At 43.6% G+C, this 23,644-nt stretch overlaps 1 protein-coding gene across 3 annotated transcripts in view; it reads right to left on the bottom strand.

The window, feature by feature from the left end:
• Positions 1-10,447: 10,447 nt before the first annotated feature.
• PRPF18 (pre-mRNA processing factor 18) overlaps positions 10,448-23,644 on the bottom strand; it is a 48,771-nt gene continuing 35,574 nt past the window's right edge. For all 3 annotated transcript variants that reach the window (XM_035021617.1, XM_035021619.1, XM_035021618.1), the window contains one exon: positions 10,448-11,059. In XM_035021617.1, coding sequence (XP_034877508.1) covers positions 10,979-11,059 — 81 coding nt within the window. In that variant the 3' untranslated portion in view covers positions 10,448-10,978. The remainder of the gene's footprint in view (positions 11,060-23,644) is intronic.

A 23,644-nucleotide genomic window follows, 5' to 3' on the forward strand; every position in this document is an offset into this window, starting at 1 on the left:
CCCATCAACTGCTATCCCTACACACGAGTAGGTTCCTTTTGTTTTTCATTCATTAATCCGTTTTCTGTCAAACCCACTCTAGGCCTGCTTTCATTCCCCCACTCTCCCAAAACCACCGCTGTCAAGGTCACGGAGGACTCCCACAGTGCCACAGACAATGGTTAATTCTCTGTTCTCAGCTCATGTGACTTACCAGTAACACAACACCGTGGATCCCCTCGGGTCCTGCTCCGGAAGGCCAGGATGCGACGCCCTCTGGGGTTTCCTGCTCACGACGGTCGGGGCCCTTCTTTCCAGCCTCCTTGGCGGTTCTCTCCCCGGCGCCCGGGCATCGGCATGTCCCAGCTCTGTGCTCAGGCTCCTCCCATCATCCACCACGCTTCCGGTAGCTCTCCCTTGGCCTCAGGGTTTTCAGTGTCATCTAGGGGCTGATGACACCTGTCTTGATCCCCGCATTCCTGAACTTGTACCTCTTCCGGCCCGGCAACATCTCCCCTGCAGGTCTAACACGCTAACATGGCCAGAGCGGAGGTTCTGAGCCTCCCCTCGGAATCTGCTCCCTTACCACCTTTCTCAGCTCAGCTGCAGGCTCCACAGCAGTCCAGGGTCAGGCCAGAAGTCCTGGGATTGTCCCACCATCGGGCCAACCCCACTGGATGATCAACCAGTCAGTCATTCTCTATTTCTCACCTCCCATCTGTAGCAAACCAGAGGGATGCGGCATCCGTGCCCTGAACAGACTTATAGGAGATCGGGAGTGCAGGGAGGGGGAGAAAATAAGTCAGTTACAGAAAGGTGCTAAGAAAGCAGGGTCAGCCTTAGGACAGGTGGAAGAACAGCTTTTCCTCCCAGTAAGGTAAGAAACGTTGCTGGTGAGTGTGGAGGCAGATGGGGCGCTGACACCCCCCCCCCCACCAGTCAGCCTGGCCCAAGCAAAGCCAGGTGAGGCCACAGCTAAGCGTGAGGGAAAAGAGACAGCGGGGCAGGGTCAGCAGAGAGCAGTCAGCTGAGAACGGCCCCCAAGAGGAGAGAAGATAGAGAATGTCCCAGTATCACTTGGGATCCAGGGGACACCGGACACTTAGTCAACACCATCCGGCGGCTCTGGAGGACTCTGATGGGATGACGCAGCTTGGTTTTTGTAGTGCTGTGGGGCAGCACAGAAGGGTAAGACAAGGGGTGCCTGGGTGGCTCAGTCCTTAAGCATCTGCCTTTGGCTCAGGTCATGGTCCCAGGGTCCTGGGATCGAGCCCCGCATGGGGCTCTCTGCTCTGCAGAGAGCCTGCTTCTCCCCCTCCCACTCCCCCCGCTTGTGTTCCTGCTCTTGCTATCTCTGTCAAATAAATACAAAAAATCTTTAAAAAAAAAAAAAAGGGGGTAAGACGACAGGAGAAGGTCCTGGGAGAGTGACAGCAATGATGACAAGGGGAGCCTCAGGGAAAAGCCAAGCCAAGAAGGTCCTGAGGAAGTCAAGGCCACCGCAAGAATGGGCAGGATGTCTTGAAGAGCAGAGCGGGAGCAAGGAGGGAGGCAGCAAGGACAGGACCTCGAGACCAGACAGCGGGGAAAATACAGGTTCCCCCAGGACCTCAGTCAGCCCCTGGGGGTGAATCCTGTCATCTAGGAGGAAAGTCTCGATGTATGTTGATGCACGCTAGTGGGAAACCCATCCGAGCTTAGGGGTGCCGTGAGGAGGACCTCTGCCCTTTGTGCAGGTGCTGCCCATCTGGCTGCCTTTTGGATTGAGAGTCCCAAGACCACAGCCATGATCTCAACAGAGATGATTTCCTATGAAAGGCTGGACTGTCACCCAGATGGTGAAGAGGGGACAGCAAAACGGGACACTGGATCTCAAAGAGGACCCCAAGGAAGCGGCCAGTGCTCAGGGCAGGGAAACAAAGGCAAGGGAGGGAATGGGAAAACCCAGAAGCATGAGGAGGTGCCCCGCAGAGCTGGAAGTCAGCCCTCTGAGGAGCAGACTGAGGGGTGCTGCTCAGCTTGGTGGCTGGCTGCCGAGTGCCCCAGGAAGGTGGCAGAACCCACAGATCTCCAAGTGGCAGAATGAAGCCGCTGCTCCGAGTGTGGAAAACTGCCCATGGGAAGCAGCTCCTTCTTCAGGAACTGAGGGTCCTGCTGGGCTGTGAGGGACAGAAAGCCAACAGAGGAGCAGGTCCCTCTCCCTCCTCCAGCTTCCCGTCTCTCGCGTGCCCACTGTCAGGGGAACCCAATAAGAAGCCAGCCACCAAGGAGAATCGTGTCACAGCTGCCACGGAAGGGGTGGTGGGAGCGGGGAAAGAAGAACCTCGCCACCCGCACCCACCGGCCCTCGTGGCCCCGAGCTGTCCCCGTCGCCTCGCTAGCAGGCCCACGGTGCCTCATCAACGCACGGACCCCAAGGCTCTACAAGCAGAAAGACTTGTAAAAGCTACCGCCATATTAAGAGCAAGCCAATCTTCAATTTTTAGATTAAAAAAATATTAGATACACAAGTATCTTTTTGGCCCATGGGAGTGTAAAGTGAGTCATGGTCTCAGAAGGAAGAGCAAGCCAAAGCCTATTTTCCCCCAAAATAACGAAGTCCCGATCGTTGATTTTCTCAAGTATGTTTCACATTCGTAACAAGTATTTAGGAGTCTGTCCTCTCAAAGTCATTTCTTACTCTAATGAAGATCTGGGGAAAACTCCTGAGAGGGACAAGAGCGAGATGCTTCCGTCTAATAAGCTGGGTGACAGAATCTTCACGACCCGCCGGAAGCACTCCTCTGGGTCTCAGATACCTGGTTGTCTTTGAACTGCCTTTAACATCAGCCTAATTAAGGGCTTTTCTGCAGCTGGTGACTTGGTGCCAGCATCCACCGGACTCACTCAGATGAACGCGGTTACAGGTACTTTTACCTTCGCGTGGCGAAGGTACGATCTTAGTCCAGCAGACACAGATGCACCCGTAGAGCACCATCCCATACCTGCCACAAGTCTCAGTGATGTTGAAAGCCAAGAAATATCTGAGTAACGTACATGTTGTTTAGGGACTGAATCCATATATGGGAACACAGTCCTGGGAAATGACCCCACACTGTTCTCATGAAACAGGAGGCCCAGAGGAAGGCAGCTGTGATGGTTAATTTTGTGTGTCAACATGACTGGGACACGGGGTGCCAGATGTCCAGTTAAACATTATTCTGGAGGAGATGAACATCTGAATCAGTGGACTGAGGAAAGCAGATGGCTCCTCCCAGAGTGGGTGGGCCCTGTCCAATCAGTTGAGGGTAAGGGAGACTACGCGCATGGGTGCGTGCTCTCTCTGCCTGATTGTTGAACTAGGGTATTGGTCTTCTCCTTCCCTCAGAGTAAGACTTACAGACAGAAAATTATGGGGCTTCTTGGCCTCCATAGTCACAGGAGCCAATTCCTTATAATATATATACATTATGTAATTACATATAGTTTCTGTATTTTCATATATTTATAAATTTCCATCATTTATTTTAGAGAGATATAGATACATACATACATACGTCTCCTATTGGTCTCTCTCTGGAGAACCCTAAGAAGGCAGCTCAAGGTTTATACAGTGACTCCATGGTACCACCCAAGAACCAGCTCTGCCACCTCTAGCATGTCTCTCTCACCATCAATGACTACAGGACGGCAGCAAAGCATCTGAGGTTCAGAACCACCTTCCAGAAAAGAAGAGAGAAGGGGCAAAAGATGTCTGTCAGCTAAATCTATTTCTTTTTCTTGGAAAAGCAATAGCTTTCGGGAAGTCCTACCCAACAGACTCTCTCCACGGATTATTGGCAGAACATGTCACATAACCAACCCTAACATCAAAGGGTCCTGGGACAGCAAGCAGTTTTAACTGTGCGCATTGCAGCTCTGAACACATTAAGCTTCTATTAGCAAAGAGGAGGAGAATGAAAACAGGGTAAGCCACCAGCGAGCACTGTCTACAACACACATATATGGTGTACATACTTGCACACCAAAGGAAGAAAAAAATCACCAGGTCTTAAATAATAATCTAATAAAACCAAAGTATAGCAAAAAAATTTTTTAAAGTCACATGATTTCCTCTCTCAAATCCTATACCCTTAAAGGCACACCAAGACGATGACATCATTAATCAAGAGAAAAAAATTACTGTAAGACTAACACATAATTTGATTTTTGTACAACCTGGCACAGGTAGCAAAGATTATGTCAATATCTGAGCTCGTTAAAAGGTTATTTCCCCTTTGCATAAAAAGGAACCTCGCAGAGAGGCAAGCCACAGAGCGGGAGAAGTATTTGCAATAAACGTGTCCAACAAAGGACTCCTAGCCAGAAGAACAAACTATGATCAGTAAGAAAAAGGCAGGCAATTAAACAGAAGACATGGGCAAAAATAAGATCCTAAATGGGAACGTCACAAAAGAGAATATCCAAATGGCCAGCAAGCACATAAAGAAGGTGGCCACCTTTATGTGTCAGCAGGGAAATGCAAATTAAGGCCACAGCATACCACTTTAACCCACCAGAAGGGCTAAAATGAAAATGACAGAGTATGTCATGTGTGGCCGGGATGTAGAGTAGCTGGAACTTCAAATCCTGCCTGGGGGGGCTGTCCACTGTACAGGCCGTTTGGAAAATTCCTTGACAGTATCTAATATAGCTGAGTATGCACATACCCTATGTCCCAGACATTTCACAACATGGTGTGTACCCTACAGAGATTCATATTCACCAAAGAATGCACACACAATATTCATACAAAAACTGGAACCAACTCAAAAGTCTATCAACAGTAAAACAGATAAATTATGGGATGTGGCCATGAGAATGAACGAATCACAATGACATGTGATGAGGAGGAGGATCAGAAACCAGAAGAAATGAAACATAAAACAAGTCAAGACCACTGAGTCCATTTACAAATGAGCAGATGAAAAATCAGGCAAAACTAACCTATTAGTGACTGCTAATGGGTACAGGGTTTCTTTTAGGGGTGATGAAATGTTCTGAACTTAAGGTTGTGGCGATGGTGGTACAACTCTGAATAGTCTAAATCTCTATATACTTTAAATGGGTGAATTGTAGGGTATGTACATTATGGAGCAGTAATGATGTTAGACATTAGGACCATGGTTGTGACCAGAAGGGGGCATGAGGAGACTTCCGGGGCATTAACAACGTTCTTTCCTGACTTGGGTGCTGGAGACTTTGGGGAGATATTCACTTTGAAAAATGTATCAGGATATGGTAGTCTTCTTATTTGTACATTTTTCTATATTACACAATTGCTTAAAAATTTACATAAAAAGGAATGTAATCCAGCCCTACCTCAGCCTTGGGAAGTAATCTTTAAAGGCATGAGCCAACCCTCAATAGAGATTTGATGCACGATGTATCTTTCTCTGCCTCAACCCTACCTCTGAGCTCCCATCTATTTTATACCTTGGTTCATCTCCCTTTATACAACTGACAGCCAGCCTAAGGTGGTCACCAAACCACGCTGCCAACTATATGTTGTGTGTTGTGGTTATCCTCCCCTTGGGGGATAGTCTCTTCATCTGAAATATAAGAACTGCTGCTTCGCAAGTACTTAGCATTGGAAAGGTTTTATAATCTGCTAAACTTCACACTAACCTTGAACGCTGAGTGTGATCTCTATAGCTCTGTATTTAAAAAACTTTTTAAAAGTAGAGTCCTTCTGGGCACATGCACCCCAATGTTTATAGCAGCAATGTCCACAATAGCCAAACTATGGAAAGAACCTAGATGTCCATAACAGATGAATAGATAAAAAAGACGTGATACACACACACACACACACACACACACACAGGAATATTATGCAGCCATCAAAAAATGAAATCTTGCCATTTGCAACGACATGGATGGAACTAGAAGGTATTATGCTAAGTGAAATAAGTCAGTCAGAGAAAGACAATTATCCTATGATCTCACTGACATGAGGAATTTGAGAAACAAGACAGAGGATCATAGGGGAAGGGAGGGAAAAATGAAAAGATGAAACCACAGAGAGAGACAAACCATGAGAGACTCTTAATCTCAGGAAACAAACTGAGGGTTGCTGGAGTGGAGGGGTGTGGGAGAGATGGGGGTCTGGGTGATGGACACTGGGGAGGGTATGTGCTATGGTGAGCACTGTGAATTGTGTAAGACTGCTGAATCACAGACCTGCACCTCTGAAACAAATAATACATTATATGTTATTTAAAAAAAAAAAAAAAAAAAAACATGGAAGAGGATGGAGGTTTGTTCAGGACTTAAAGAGTTATCAACAATATAGTTATTCCCCAGCACCCAGTTGTGCCAAATCCTCATACCCCACTTTCCGCCGTATCTCCAGAAAGCACAACCTTCACTGTAATAGACCTTTGTAGTGACCCTGAAAGCCAATACCTGTTTGCCTTTACATGGGAAAATCAACAATTTAGGGGCGCCTAGGTGGCTAAAAAAAATAAAAAGTAGAGTCCTTCTGCCCTGAATTCATCTACCAGGTTATTTCCATCCTTAACTCTACTGATAATTGGTGGTCTTAATGGGTGGTTTTCAAACTACTGGTCACAGTGCATTAATGCGTCGTAACCCTGTTTGGAGTCACAGCCAGCATATTCTTAAAAGAAATACAAGAGAAGAGTATGTGAGTGCTTTTGTTTCAGTTATATGTGCATTCATGTATGCATGCATTTGTTACTGTTATACTTTGAATTGTGGTCAGAAAGTTTCCAAAGCTACAGCTTTAACTCTCCTGCTTCCCAGGAGGGCAGAACCTCCAAGCCAAGCTCAGACTACAACACTAAAGCTTCCCGATTGTTCCTAAGTCTTAAAGGCAGAGCAGTTGGAAAAAAAAAAAAAAGGCAGAGCAGTTGGACAGGAAAGGCAATTTGGCAATGACAAACTGTGAGTTCAGAAAGGCACAGAGAGCAGACTGCCCAAATGACTCTTGCCCATCGTGGGAGGAAGCTCAGTGAACACTTCTGAGGTCACGGATCATACTCGAAAGGAAGCTTGAAACTTCTTAGCTGCTCTCCCCGGTGAAAGTATGTATCCAGCCTGAATGCTGTGAGGGAAGGCTGACAGTATTTTCAAAGCCGGTGCTTATAGGCGGGGAGGCGGGACCCCACAAAACCAAGCTGCCTGCTTCAGCAGAGCAATCCCGACCGGCAACGCGAGGACGGTTAGCTCCAGCAAGCTGTACCAAGGACCCCGGGGTTTAGTATGGGCACAACTGAGTAAGTAATCAAAGCTTTCATAATAAGCTTTTGGTAAATATACAAAACCTTTTTTTTAAACGAGCACGGCTCCCAGATCTTGAATGGGATCGGCTCACACCACAGCTGCCGCCAGCCACACTGCCTTCCCCCGAGTTACTCCACACCCCCAGAACTTGTTTTTAAATTTCAAAAGATGTTCAGGATACTGTTAACCATTAAAGTACTAGCGTGTGGTTAGAATTCAGCCAATGGAGCTACTGGGTCTGTGATGAAAACAGTTGCCTTAACAGTGGTCCCGTAGTGACCCTCAGGGGGCTGGTGCTGGCTCCTCACACAGCTGGAAACTCCCACATCAGAAGCCGTGAGGAAGGGCTTGCAGCTCAGGACTCCCAATATGGTCCCATACCATACATTTCTACGGGGTCAAGTTGGCCAGCGAGGGGCTTCATAGGAGCGTACTGGGGAGGCACATCTCCAAGACACTCCGACAAAGGCGATCGCGACACTGCAATTTAACGCCCCCCTTTCACTAAAACTGCCCGAATTCTACCATCTCCTATGTTAATCCTTAAAAGGGGGTGACTGTGTGGCTGAAAAGGAGCCAGTGATAATGAATCCCCAAATTCAAATCTACCAAAGACTCTGGAACACTTTTCTGTTGTCTTTTCTAAACTGCTCACAGAATAAATGACTTTCAAGTGAAAAGACAGTTGTGTTTCTCAAGTATTTATGGGGGTCGAAACCCAGGGCAATCGAAAGTGTGAGAGTAGGTCAGGAAATCACCAGCTGGAAGGACTTAACACCAAGAAGCCCTTCTGCTATCAATCCTTTTTTTTTTTTTTTAAAGATTTTATTTATTTATTTGACAGAGACAGAGATAGCGAGAGCAGGAACACAAGCAGCGGGAGTGGGAGAGGGAGAAGCAGGCTTCCCCCCGAGGAGGGAGCCCGATGTGGGACTCGATCCCAGGACCCTGGGACCATGACCTGAGCCGAAGGCAGACGCTTAACGACTGAGCCACCCAGGCGCCCTCTGCTATCAATCCTATTTCCCATTCCTCCCAATTCTCGCTGAGCTCGGAGCAGATCCCTCAGCTCTGTGACTCCTGACAGCTGCCTTCCCAGCTCGGGTCTCTCGGGACCTCCCCCTTCTCCTCAGGAGATCGGGACCATCCTCGTTCTCTCTCCCTCAATTGTCTTTGGCCTCAACTTCATTTCCTAATTTTCCCCAAAGACTGAGAGCACAGCCCTGGCTTCCAGGCTGCCACAGGCTCTGTGTTGTAATGCTAACATCTACTGCTTGGTCTTTGCAGTTGGCAAGAACACTCCCAGAAAATACAGGATTACTTGTGAGAGAATACCAGCATTTTATTAAATCTGACTCCAGAAAGAACTCCTCTGGACAGGAGTCTGGGCCGGCAGTAATGAAGAAAGGGAAGAATGGTTAATTTCAGGGCTGTGACTGATTTTTAAAGGATGCCTTTATTATTTTAAAAATAGCTAAAAGCAGAAGTATGTCATATCTGCTGAACTAAAATTTTCATGATGTGGAGAACGCGGGAGGTTACTGTTCTATATAGCCACGTGATTATTTGCAAGTAACAGAAGACCTTTAATTTCAGGGAAATGGAAAGCTTTTCTACGAACCTGCTTCCCTCTACCTAAGCCCCCATGGTTAACAATTCACAGGACTATAGAAAGTTACCATTTTTTTTTTTAAACCTTCTACCCATACAGATCAATTTTAGAAGGTATTGGTGTCACCTGATACAGTTTCTTCTTTATGTGGAGTATTAACTAACAGCAAATGGAAAGACAACATGAAAACAACGGACTGCCATGCTGTGGTCTGATTGTGAATAAAGAGAAGTAATTTGGGGAGTATTCATTCAACAGTATTTATCAGCAAGTCCAACACAACAAGATTACGTAACTCAAGTCTAGACTAGCGTCCTATCTTACGAAAGTCTCTCTCTCATTTGCCCTAGAGTAAGCTCTCCTAAGTCCTAACTCATTTAATCATAAGAAATGGTTTCCGAAGTGGGGAGTGGGGTAGGGAATAAGCCTGATTCAATTCAGGACGGCAGGCTCCAGCCACCCTGTGCAGAAACCCAGCAGAAATGACCCGACAGGCATGGCCATACACAGGTGACCACAAGAGGCTCTCGAGCCTTCCCAAAGGGGCCAGAATAGGTGACCGTGGAGCTATGAGAAGCTACCCCCACCTACAACTCAGCGGACTCTAGCTCCCACCACGTCCTCTCACCCTTTCAACTCCCAACTGGCTGAAATCGGGAGCAGTCACCGAGCCCAGACACAGTCCCTGCTTGGTAACCGCTCCTACCCCTACGGCTGTCGCTGCCACCCCCCCATCGTTGGTGTTACCCTGACTTGAGCACACACCGCCCCTCGGCACAGGGCTCAGGAACGCTACTGCAGTAACACTCTAGGAACGAGGACACAAGAACCAGTACCCACTGAGCTCTCATTTGCCAGGCAGCGCACTAAGCATTTTATTTGACTTGACCACCACAGCGGCACGCTGAGGTGTACACCCAGGGCCTCGCGACCGTTTGCAGACGGGGCAAAAAGGAGGCAGAGACAGGCTGAGTGACGCCCAGGGTCTCGCACCTGTAGGGGGAGATCTGGGACCTCCAGCTCGGCAGTGCTGACTCGGGAGCAGCCCCTTACTGCTACCCGACACTGTCACTCCCCCTGGGCAGGTCGGTTCCATTCACCCACCTTCCTCTATTAACCGAGGCCTCTCAACTTGCAGAGCACAGCGATTCGTCACCATTATACCATTATCTGCACAGGACACTGTGTGAGATTCGGAAGTCCTCATGTGGGCCAACTCAGACGCATGGCCTACTGTGTCAGGCAGTGACCAGAGTCCCGGCGCCTTGTTCTATGCGCGGTGGCACAGGGCCGGGAGCGGCAGTCCACCGCGGGCCCTGCAACAAGGAGACTCACAAGCAGTCCTAGTCTGGGAAGAACCAGTGGTGTCACAACGTCCCCATCCTTGGCTGGCTTGACAATCCACTGCCCCACCTTGAACCTTGAGGCACTGGGCTTCTTAATTTAAACTTCTGTTGGTATAATATACCATCTATTTTGAACTGTGATTTCCTGTTAATTCTTCTGTCCCAAAGAGATGACAAATACTAAAATTTACACTCCTTAGAAGGTAAAAGCAAGCCTTGAAATGCAAGAAAAACAACACTTGAGTTAACAGTAATAACATTTACATTCCAATTCTACTGCAAGATGGCAAAAGTTCAGCAACATTTAAGGACTATAAAGTTTCATTAAATGGTTCCATATTTCTGTTGAAATATATAAAAATATTTTTTATAAATGCTACATAAAAGACAATGTGAAAATTACCGTATTTTACAGAAAGAAATTAAGTCCATCCTCAAATGTTCCTTTTCAATCCTCTAAGTGCCAGCTTGTAGGTCTAGAGGGAAGACGCCATTTTAGACCCTCTTCTGGGACAGTTGTCTACACATTTAAATTCGAGGAAAAGTCTTTAGAACTTAATTTTTTGACTATTTAAAATAAATGACACAAAAATCAGTTTGTAGCCAGATGTGACAGGAGAGCCAACACCGTTTCTTAAAACCGAGACAGTAGCGTTAGGTAGAACTCAAACACAGGAAACCACATTATTCTTCCCTCGTTCCTGATGGGAATTCCAGAAGTCCGTACAGCACGTCCACTTAAGTTTCTCGTTACTTAAGACATCATACCCAGATTTCACAGTGCGTTGTACTCCACACATTTTGATGGATCTGTAGGAAAGTGCTTCTGGCAAATGGTCATTAACCTCTTCAATCCCTAAGAAAATAAGAATAAAGACTGGTTATGAATAGCTGAACTATTCTGAATTGCCCTTCGCTTTACTCCTGGGTTTACCAATGTCCCCATGGGAACGTAGCAGTCCCCAGCAACACCACTCAGATGTACATGGAGAGAAATGTTTACTCACATGCACCCAAGGTACATACAACACAGAGCGAAACTGTCCACAGTAACAACAAAAGTACTGGCAACAACCCAAATGTCCATGAGAAGAGAATATACGAATAAGCTTTTAATATGCTCACCAGTGGAACATTCTACAGCAGTAAACGTGAATTAACTAGAACTCCAGCAGGTTCCAACAGAGAGTGAAGCCCCAAGTGCCCCGCTTGTGCACCCACGCTAGGTACCCAGACAGCAGCTCTCCTGCGTATCTAGCAAGTGCCGCTTATGTACCATCCTTGCGAGAACTGAGAAAAGAGCCACTCAAATCATCTTCTGTGTTCATGGGGGAATTCTGTTGATGAGGGATTCTGGTTGAGAACAACTGATACACATGCATCTTAGAAACAATGTTGAATGTAAAAAGCAAGTGGCAAAGGCTACATTAAGTATAATGTCATTTTAATAAAACTGAAAATCAACTTGAAAGAGAATATATGTCGGGCGCCTGGGTGGCTCAGTTGGTTAAGCGACTGCCTTCGGCTCAGGTCATGATCCCGGAGTCCTGGGATCGAGTCCCGCATCGGGCTCCCGGCTCGGCGGGGAGCCTGCTTCTCCCTCTGACCCTATCCCCTCTCATGCTGTTTCTCTCTCTCTCTCTCTCTCAAATAAATAAATAAAATCTTTAAAAAAAAAAAAAAAAGAAAGAGAATATATGTACACTAACATAATGTGGTAGAATTACTTTTGAAAAAGCAAAGCAATGACAAATTCAGACTAACAGTTACTTCTGGGGTAGAGGAGGAAACAGTCAAGGATCTTCAGAATGTTCTAGTTCTTAAGCTGGAACAGGTCTCTAGATAGGTTTTTTTGTTTCTTTCCTAACTTACATATTACATGTATTCTTTTGTATTACCAAATATTACATGATAAAAACATTCTAATGTAATCGTAAGAACACAATACAACATCCCAAACCTAACCTGGCTAATCCTTCAGAATTTAGTCGAAGGATCCCTGTACTGCCTCTGTTCTGTACCTTTGGCATCTGTCACCAGACTCTGATTCTTTTCAGGCAACTACGACACACACAAATTCGGATCTCACAAATTTCAACTGCTTTTAGTTCTTCTGCAGTTTGGCCAGTTCTTGGCCAATCTGTAACTTTGTAGCAACTTTTTAAATTGTTGACAAGAACTGTCATTATTAGAATTCATTCGGTCTCTTTCAGCTCACCCTTCATAGATCCTTCTGTGATCTTTCAACATCCTTAGTTGGCATTTGGCTTTTAGTTACCCATCTTGGCTTTCTCATCCACCACTGAGCAAACATACCTCTAAGTCATTATCCAAATTCACGAACAAGAGAGGGACAAGAGTAGAAACCTGCAGCATGCCACTACAGATCTCTCCAGAACAATTCTGGGAAAAGCTCTGCCAGCAGCAGTGAATCCTATCAACTCTTCCGTCTACCAGTCTACAAACTTCTTTGTTTACAAGGAGACACTCTGCCCAGTGTTTTATTGCAATCTATATATAAACCACCACCACCAAGCATAGTGGCACTTAATTTTAATGACTCACAAGGCATTATTCGGCACAAATCAGTTTAAGGTTTCTCACCTTGGGTTTGCAAAAACTGAAGCCACCCAGTCCCTATCATAGTAAAGAGAACAATGAAATCCTATCACAGGCCAAAGGCTGACTATGGTCAGAGCTCTACTGGATACTGAATATGGAAAATGTATACAGCACACTGCCTGCTACTTAACTAGGATTCTCTCAGGATTCATTATCTTTCCTCAAAATGATACAATGAAATAGCATCGGCTCTTTAAACAAGAAAGAGCTTCATGACCTAGCAGGAAAAGCAGTGTGTGGCTATCATTATACAAGGCAATAACAGATGGGCATATCTGGAAGTCTGAGGAAGGGCAGAACGCAGCCTGAAAAGGCACACTGATATAATGGGGACCTAAATCATCGTCAAGCATTTAGAACTCTTATTCCGTAATCACCTAAGTAGGCAAACAACGCTTACACTCAGGGAAATCACCAAAAGCAAAACAAAACCACCACCAAAAAAGTCCCTGCAAAACCTCTTTGGTGTCACAGTTAACTAAACACAAATACACATCCCTTCCAATATAAACTGAACTATAATCTAATACATTCGACATCCGAGGGTCATGATTTTCAAACATCTTAAAGTCCTTCATAGATTCGAAGAGTGTCCACATTCTGCTACTTAAGGAGTGTGGAGGAAGGTTAGGTTTCAGCTGATTTCCAAGAAGACCTCTGCAGGCAGTGCAAAGAGAGACTGTGTCCTTCGCCTTGCTCCTCATTCACGTGTTCTCGGGGCCGGCCCGAGGATGAAGACCCTTCCCTCTCACAGTCCCACTTCTCCTTCTGGGAGTTCTAACCATGTGTATGCAGACATGTGATCTGTAGCCATGGGGATATATGTGATGGCACTGGCCTGGCACCTGACATTTTCTGAACGAAGAGGTGAGAAGGAAGAGGGCTGGCTGAGAAAGCCCGCCCCGACGAAACGCAAGCAGCCTTAGCTGGCCGCAACACAGCAAGAATGATTATGAGCGAATACAAGGCCAACTGGTGTTCAGACTGCTGGAGGCGGTTTTCCCTGTAAGAAATGGAATCTTGGCTGTTGGATCCTCATAGGAGATATCTGTGATGCTTACTTAACCTCACTAAGCAGATTCTAGGATTTAAAAATAAATACCAGTATCCTGTCTGAAATCTTAGTTGCCAAAAGGTTGTGAAATTCAACAGTCTGAGTCATAAATAGTTACCAGGAAACACTACGATTCATTTTTGCAGTAAGGACTCCTAGTACGCAGCACAAGTTTTTCAAGGGGCGTAATGTCAGGACAATAGCATATGGTTATTTTCCAAATGGAAACAAATCTTTTCAATTAGATCTCCCAGGATTTCTGTTTCAAATTGCTTGAGGATGCTTAAGCCAGTAAGACAATGAGCTGCTTGGCTTAGCTTACTGCAAACAGCTTCTTAAAACTGGTGCTACTTTTAAATGTAATTTTTATTCCCATGAAAGCAGTACATTTATTTAAGAAATCTTTATTCAGGGGCTACAGTGTGCCAAGCACTGTTCTAGGCTGAGAATACAGGGAACAGAGCAGACAAAAATCCCCACACTCATTGAGATTATCTTCTAATGACAGAACACAGCCAAGAAACAAAAGGAGTACATAGCACACCTAATGTTAGATGATAAATGCTATGGCGAAAAATACAGCAGGGAAGGGGTGTGTGTGGACATGGGGGGTGGCCAGCAGAGCTCTGAGCAAGAGAGCATCATAATCGGATTCATATTTTAACTGCATCGCTCTGGGTGCTGTGCAGATACTGAAGAGGGGCAAGGATAGGGGGCGCCTGGCTGGCTCAGTCAGTAGAGCATGCGACTCTTGATCTCGGGGTTCTAAGTTCAAGCCCCACGTTGGGTGTAGAGATTACTTAAAAATAAAATCTTAAGGGGCACCTGGGTGGCTCAGTCGTTAAGCGTCTGCCTTTGGCTCAGGTCATGATCCCAGGGTCCCAGGGTCCCAGGATGGAGCCCCACATCGGGCTCCCTGCTTCTCCTTCTCCCACTCCCCCTGCTTGTGTTCCCTCTCTCGCTGTGTCTCTCTCTGTCAAATAAGTAAAATCTTTAAAAATAAATAAAATCTTAAAAAAAAAAAAGGAGCAAGGATAAAAGCTCAGAGTCCAGACAGGAGACGCTGCAGTAACCCAGGGGAGAGAAGCTGGTGGCTGAGCCCAGGTGGCAACAGTAATGGTGTGGAGAAGGGGCCAGACCGCAGATATACTCTGCATATAGAACCTTCAAGGTTTGCCGACACACAGGTTATGGGCTGACACAGGAAAACTATGCCATGTTTTGTGTATACATAATTATTTTTTTGAAGTCATATATTACTTAAATAATGGCAATTCTCTGCCTCAGCCTTTCCAATCCCTAATTCTAGCACCCCAGAGGCAACCACTTTAAATCTCATGTTTCTTCTGGTATTTACTGCCATCTTTCTAAATATTGAGACAGTGCCTCATTTTTCTTCTGTCTCAAAATAGTCTGTACTGACTTCCTACTGTGAAAGTGGACATTTAATCCTCTTACACCACACCCACTGGCCCTTCACAGGCACACACATCTAAAGGCGTTTCTCTTCCCCACCCTCCCCAATCACAATTCCTGGTGAAGGCAACATTCAGGATCTACTGCAGACTGTCTACACAAATATTATCCAAAGCAGAGCCACGTGGTATATTATGACGATATCCCCTTTCATATTTGTCTGTGTTTGTTTATGGAGATACCACCGATTCATTCTCCACCAGCAGACTACGCTCCGTATGACTGAACGTAACAGGTAATATATCTGTTCCATTTTTCTCCTGGAGCCCTCCACGTGTTCCAGAACAAATGAATTCCAGGTATCTTTGTACTGCTACTATCCTAGAGCATCCCTTCACCTCCAAACTGGCAGTTCCTTTTGATCCACTCTTGTGCTGGATCTTGTTTCCTGGATCTTTTTCGTTTCCCTCCGTCACCGTGGTGGAGCACGTCCTCGAGTAGAGGCGATCTAACACAGTGGACTTCGGATTACCCAGGTTCAAGTCCTCACTCCACCACTTCCTAGCTGTGGAACCCTGGGAACTAACTTCTCCATGGCTCAGCTTCTCTACTTGGAAAACAGAGAAATTGTACCATCAACCTCATATTGTTGCTCTAAAGTGCTAAAGTGAGGCACACAGTGAGCACTATGTAAATGTTAGCTATAGTAATGATTCCAGAGAAGGATATGTGAGAGGTCACAGTCTGAAGACATTTTGAGACTCGTCTAAAAATATCTTCAGCCTATATTCACACTTAACGGATAGTTCAGAGAAGAATGTTAACTGAGTTGAAAATTATTTTCCTTGCTATGACACAGGTACTCTTCCACTGTCTCCCAGCTTCCAGAACTGTTAATGAGAAGTACGATAGCATCTGAATTCCTGAGTCCCTGTAAATGACCTATTTCTTTTCTCCCAAAGCATTTAAAGTCTTTTTTTTTTTTTTTTTAAATCTTTGGCCTTCCAGTATTTCATTATATTAGGTCTTGATGTGAGAGCTTTCCTGTTCATATGCTATGTATTCAATGAAAGCTAGCATGCTTTTCATTCTAGACACTCATATCCTTCAGCTCTGGAAGGTTTTTCTGCATTAATCTTTATTTCCTACCCTCCAATTTCTGTTCGCTTTTTCCTGGAATCTGAATAGTGCAGATCTTTCTAGATGGACTCCCTCATTCTCTTATCCTTCTAACTCTTTTAACTTCTGAATTTCTGCTATGATGTTTAATTTCTAAGAGCTAATTTTGATTCTCTATTCTTTGTGGCATACTGTTATTTCATGGTTACAGCCTTAGCTAAGGATATTAAGCAAGCTTTTAATTGAAGGGTTTTTTTTTTTCCCCGTTCCTTCTTTCTCTGAATTCCTTTTTTTCTATGGTTTATTGTGTCACTTTCACACTGTAAACTTTCCCTAAAGGTCTGATGATCCTAGGTGAACATTCATATTTACGAATAAGGCACTGAAGAGCTAAGGGAAACTCCCTGAATGGACAGGGTTTGTCAATGGAGCTTCATTACGGCAGAAAGCTAGTTTTTTTTTTCATTGGAGGACTACTGAGTGTCAATAACTGCCAATCTTTTCTCTTGAGTCAGTTCAAAGAGAAGAATCCTCTCAATTCCTGAGGGGGAAGATAAAAACCCGGCTTCCAGCATCACAGAACCAGGGCAGAATAGGACCTACAGGGCTCATTTGTCAATACACAGGCTCTCAGTTAAGTATACTGTTGTCACTACAGCATTACACCCTTCCTGAACAGTACAAATCCCTCAGGAAGTTAACTAGCTTTCTGCTAGAGAAGGGCCCACTTGGGTAAAGGAGAAGGAACCTCTAGAATACTTACCCTAAATTCTCAACCACTCCCTTGTTTTCAGCCCCATCCCATAGTCTGGCCTTTTAGAAGAAGTGCCCAACAGCCCCACATCTTGATCCTTCCAGATTCTACCCAGTTTACATTAATGGCTCCTTAAGGACTCCTCCCCACACAAATTTAACCAAAATGATTATTTTTTCATCAGTATGTTTCTAGAAAAATATATGCATTTAAATAAAAGTCTAATTGATGAACTGTACACTTAAAAGTGATGAACGCGGTAAATTTTGTGTATTTCACAATTTTCCAAAAATCTAACTGAAAGCGTTACAGAATATTCTAGATAAAGTATAAAAATATCAAATACAGATACAGTTTGGTGTATGTGATACAGGATACAAATTCTACATAATGAAAGTTGCTTATACCCAGATAAATCAATGAACCATAACATCAACTTGCATCCATTAAAAAATTACCAATTTTTTTTATTATTGCAGAAAAGAGTAACTTTTTAAAACCGAACTAAACTACAATCACAATTCTTTTGCTAGACTTGCCTTTTCTTTTATAAACTCTCATTAGTTACTAGGACTTGAAGATTTTGTTGTTCTTAAGTAATCTTTGTACTGAAATATAAAGAAGACATTTCATCACATCAATTATTTCTGTCCCTGTCACTAGTCTACACTCTTATGAACAAAGTCCTGAAAATGAAAGTACAGATCTGTCTAGTGATACAGCCCAAGAATGTGAAGAGTAAGAGATGAGCTCAGTGACATCTTTTTAATTTAATTTTATTATGTTATGTTAGTCACCATATAGTACATCATTAGTTTTTGATGTAGTGTTCCATGAGTGACATTTTCTACCTAGCTATTTAAAATTCTGTCAATGAGCTGCCAAAGTTCTAATAAAGGAATAAATTAACATGACACAAGAATTAATCCTGACTTTGGACTGAAGGAATACTCAGTTGACCTGAAATAGAATATTCAAAAAACGTGTACTTAATAATGCTAAGTTAACTTCTATAATTTCAACTAACACCCATTGTGAGGCATAAAATAAAAGGCCCATTCCTTCAAAAACTGTCTACAGGAATTCTTTTCACCCAAGATCATTAAAATTGCATTCATCTAAATAACACATTCTAGCCTTTTAAATAACTTATCTGGATCTTGCTACTTGGGATGATGAAAAGTCCCACTGCAAGTATCAAAAGTGTAAGAATTTTCAGTATCTGTAGAACTTAATGGACACTGAAGCAAAACTGGTAATTTGGGACTAACTCAGTCTACCTTTATTGTTTATGGTAAGAAGCAGAGCTGCATTCATTTTTCCACTTGTCTGAATACTTCTTTAAGAGAACAAATTTCTAAGGGCGCCTGGGTGGCTCAGTTGTTAAGCGTCTGCCTTCGGCTCAGGTCATGATCCCAGGGTCCTGGGATCGAGTCCCGCACTGGGCTCCCTGCTCCGTGGGAAACCTGCTTCTCCCTTTTCCTCTGCCCCCGCTTGTGTTCCCTCTCTCGCTGTGTCTCTGTCAAATACATAAAATATTTTAAAAAAAAGAGAGAGAAACAGAACGTATTTCTAGCTCATAGGCTCACTGTTTCACAGAAAGTAACAAAGTACAATCACAAGTGAGAATTCCATTTTGAAAACAGCACTTGCCTGCTTAGCTAAGTTAGGATTTATACTAAATGACCCATCTGGGAGAAGATTTCCTTTACTTGATTACCAGGCTTTCCCAGTGCAGGGTGATCTTTTTTTCAAGCACGTAGTTGAGAAATAGATTTAGTACCCCAAGTGAAATGTGTTTACAATGAGTTCAGCTGTCAGCTGAAAAAGAAACACGCACTGCTTAAATCAGCATTCCCCAAAATGTGTTTCTACTGAACACTGCTATTCTGTGATATCAAAAGGTGATGTATATGATCGATAAATGCTTGCAGTATTTTTCTCTAAAAATTTAATATGGCAGAAAGTATTAAATGGGTCAACAGTATGTTATCATGCAATAACCTGCCTTTAAGAAAGGGTGGATCATAGCCAAGAATGCCAGGAGGTAGCATGAAGCCACATGACCCACAAATGTGACATATACTTTGATGATTAGGGAATGTTTACCAGCTAACCATGAGACTGTATATTCAACATACGGATCAAGTTGTGACGACTCAGTGCAGTGACTAAAGTGTCTGTTTTACCATTTGGGGCAATACATGAATATATTATAAATTTACAAACGTTCCATGAACAAATAAATTTGGCAAATGCTAGTATATATGCCAAAACCTGAAATACAGATTGAAATAACTAAGAGAAAATGTTGGGATGATGTCTTTACTAGAGAATTTAGTAACTTATATTACTGAAAACAACTTGTCAGAGCAGACTGTTACAGGACATTTGCCTTTTATAATACTGCAACTCTAAGAAAAATTATTCAGAATGAATATTACTCCTTAATCATCTAATCCCCAAAAAAATCTGTTGTAACACGGTACACAGATCAATTAATCTAGATATATCAGGGACATTTCAGCAGGAAACAAAGAGCATACTCAAACTCGAAAACTTGATGGCAGTAATTCCAAGAACTTCACAAAGACATGGGATGGGCAGGACACAGGACCAACAGGAGACAGTCTAGTGCCCCAGAGCTAGCAATACTGGGAAGCGGCACCCAGCCTGTGCTCTGAGGGGCAAGGAAGGGGGAGGGGTAGTTAACTAAAGCCCAGAGATGGTAACTATGCAGATGGCCATCTGGGAGAAGCTACAGCCTTCGACAGGAGGTGCCATCAACCCTCAGTGACCTCACAGGGAGGAAGGTAAGGAAATAAATACCCGAAACCTACACAACACCTTCCCATCCCTCTCACTGCCTACCCCAATCGGAACCAAAAGGCAAGGGAGCCTGTCAATAGTGTTCATAAAAGCCAGGTTTCTGGGGCACAGGACAAGGTGAGGAAGAGTGGAGAGTGGACCTGCCAAGCAAACAGCCACCTGATGTGCATTTCAGCTTTTCCTCCTTCTCTTCTTTACAGACAAGAATGCCCAAGACGTGAACCTTTTCAAGAGAGGTCTTTAAATGACTCAATTATAAAGTCTCTCAATAACCAAGAGCTTACTATAATCTGTATAAAAGAAGCTTTACCCGAATCTGGGCCAAAGGTTACATCTGTATTTGGCAAACAAACAAAGTTCTTGAAGTTACTAACACCATTTTAAAATCTAACCCCAGATTTGAGGCTAGCTAATAAACTATACAACTTTTCTTTGATCTGCATGGTGAAAAAACCCTCCCTGTGGTGTGTTTAATTTTTGTGAGGAAGAGAACACTTTTTTTTTTTTAAAGATTTTATTTATTTATTTGAGAGAGAGAGAGAATGAGATAGAGAAAGCATGAGAGTGGGGAGGGTCAGAGGGAGAAGCAGACTCCCCGCTGAGCAGGGAGCCCGATGCGGGACTCGATCCCAGGACTCCAGGATCATGACCTGAGCCGAAGAGGCAGTTGCTTAACCAACTGAACCACCCAGGCACCCGCAAGAGAACACTTCAAACAACTTTCACGGTTTAAATTCTATAGAGGTTTGCGTAAAACCCAAAGATGAAATCATGGTACAATAAAATAGCCCCTCGAATTGTTTTCAACCATATTTCCTAACACAGATATTTCTCACCAGGATTTCTAAATAATTATTCCATACATCCAAGATTCCATTAAATGACGTCCAAAAACAGGCAAAATTAACCTATAGGTTAACTTTTGATGGCAAGAGGACTTGGGCTGGGAGAAGGCAGGAACAAACTTCTGGGTGCTGTTAGAAGCATTCTGTATCTAGATGTTGTCTTCTGTCTTGGTAAATTATGACGCATACCAAGAATCACTGGGCTGTACAATGAAGAAGGAGTACACCTCACACACCCACTGCCTCTTCGAGGTCTACTGTATCTCAATTTAATAAGACAGTTACCCTAGGGGCGCCTGGGTGGCTCAGTCGTTAAGCGTCTGCCTTCGGCTCAGGTCACGATCCCAGGGTCCTGGGATCGAGCCCTACATTGGGCTCCCTGCTCCGCAGGAAGCCTGCTTCTCCCTCTCCCACTCCCCTTGCTTATGTTCCCTCTCTCGCTATCTCTCTGTCAAATAAATAAATAAAATCTTTAAAAAAAAAAAAAAAAAAAAGACAGTTACCCTATTGAAGGACTTCCATGATTACCTACTCAGCCAATATCTTAAGGCAGAAAATGTGTGGGTCAGGCAGTTACCAGAGGGCAGCAAACTAGGGTCCACAGGCCACGCGCTTCTTTCCTAAGTGGAGCTTTCCTGGAACGCAGCCATCAGCTGCTTTCACACCCCAGCTGCGGGGTCCAAGAGGTGCAAAAGACACCTGGGAAACGCAAAGCCTCAAGTATTTTCTATCTTACCCTTTAAGACAAGTTTGTCAACCCCTGACTTAATCTTCAAATAATATATTTAACAGAAGGAGGACTCAAAAGACAGCAAATTACTCCGTTCATCGCCATCAAGAATTTCATAAAACTCTCACGTGGGGATGGCAGGTTCTTTGGCCTTAAGCTGATCAGCACCACGGGTTTATGTTAAGACAAAAAAACCCAACATTTTATTTGTCCTTACACAATGCTAACTTAATTTGGTGCCACTGTTTTAAAAATAGAATCATACTTTTTTTTTTTTTTTAGAAAAAATTAAGATATTTGGCATATTAAAAAAAAAAGGTGGAAGATGGAGCAACACTGACCCCTATCCCTCCACGGGAACAACGAGCTGAAGTGACTCCAGCACCAGTGAGGGTTAAACACTAGCCTCCACCATCCCCTGTTATAACAGAGTTGAGACAAAATGAAATACTGCTTTGATTTTGCCTATATGAAAGTAGGAAAACAAAAGACAGAGGGTCAAGTGTTTCTTACCACTCAGCTCACTTACTACTGTCATGGGCATGTGAGTTTGCAACCTTAGGTTTAAGCAACGGCCTCAAGGGAAAATGGCAGAGCAGAATCAAAGATATCCGAGGAGCAAAAAGGGCAAGAGTTAACGTGATGCTTGCAAACATCAAGTGACAGGGATCTCCCTCACATCTTCCCAGTGGTCCTACTACTGTCTCAGGGCACTTCTGTTAAAAAGCTTTGTCCTATTTTTGCAACCTCTTGTGAGTCTATCTGTAATTATTCTAAAAATAAACGTTTAATAAAAAGAAAACTATTGTTTCCCTACACTGATTAAAAATGTGTCTTCCTTCCTATACCTTAACTGATCCTTAACTATAGAACAAATTTACTCCCTTTTCTGCCAGAAAGTTCCCCCACTATCTACAGCTCTCTTGCCCAGATCCCCAACAGTCTCCTTTCTCAAAGAACTACAAAAGTAACAAGACTTTCACATTTCTTGTCCTATACAATATTCATTCAATCAGCAAATATTTATGGAGCACCCACCTCTGAGTAAGGTACTGTTCTAGACTCTGGGTACATAACAGTGAACTATGTTCTTGCCTTGTGGAACCTACAATTAGATTACTATGTCTAATAATGTAGCATAAGCTACCATTAGACTCTGTAGCAGCCATATCATACTTTCAATTTTATTGCATGTATAGCTTACTAAATTCCCTAATCCTTTCTCATATATACACTGCTCAGACTGTATAGTCAAGCAAGCAGGTCACTGGATCCAAATTTCTTTTATGGTCATCCTTGCTAAATATTGTATTTTTAGAATCTGTTCTTTCCTTCAGTCTGTCAAGAACTTTTGGAATGCCAATGTCTTTTCCACCTTAACACACACCCTACCCTTGTCCATAAATCTGATAAATAAACCTTTCTGTAGAGTCAACCAAATCAGTCATTAAAATGTTTAACAGGACAATACTGAGGTAACTAAGAACCCCATGACATCTCACTAGCATCTACCTAGACATGGATCCATTATTCATTCCTCTGCGGCAACCCGCACTCAACCAGCTATGTGTCCACCTGACTGTATTATCAAATTAACATCTGTCCACAAGAAAATTATTGGGTTTAAGTCAAACACCCTCCTAAAGGTTAGTTACTTACCAATTTTCCCTAATCATCTTGGGGGGAAAAGTAGGATTTTTTTTAAATGGGAAGGGAACAGTTAAAAAGGAAGACCAATGGAAGAAGAACAGGTCATTATACAGCTTCCAAAAATAAATCAGAAATCTTTAAAAATGTTAGATATATTTTTAAAAAGAAAATCAGTTTGAGGGGAAGTGAAAATCATGCCATTCCTGAAAAGCAAAAACCTGTTTTTGAGACAATTTATGTTGTTATATGGACTTTTACAGACACACTGGCTGATTTCCCTACCACCCCAACACCCCGTCGAAATAAACTTTTTGCCTTCAATACAGTCACCGGTGGTTATTAAAAAAACGGAAAGGTCTTTGAATTTCAACAAGTATATCTGAACTCTGTAAGTTCTACAATTCATATTAGGGAGTCAAGCT

The sequence above is a fragment of the Mirounga leonina genome, unplaced genomic scaffold (assembly GCF_011800145.1).
Source record: "Mirounga leonina isolate KUSES-001 unplaced genomic scaffold, KU_Mleo_1.0 Mir_175, whole genome shotgun sequence".
In the NCBI taxonomy this organism is placed as follows: Eukaryota; Metazoa; Chordata; class Mammalia; order Carnivora; family Phocidae; genus Mirounga; species Mirounga leonina.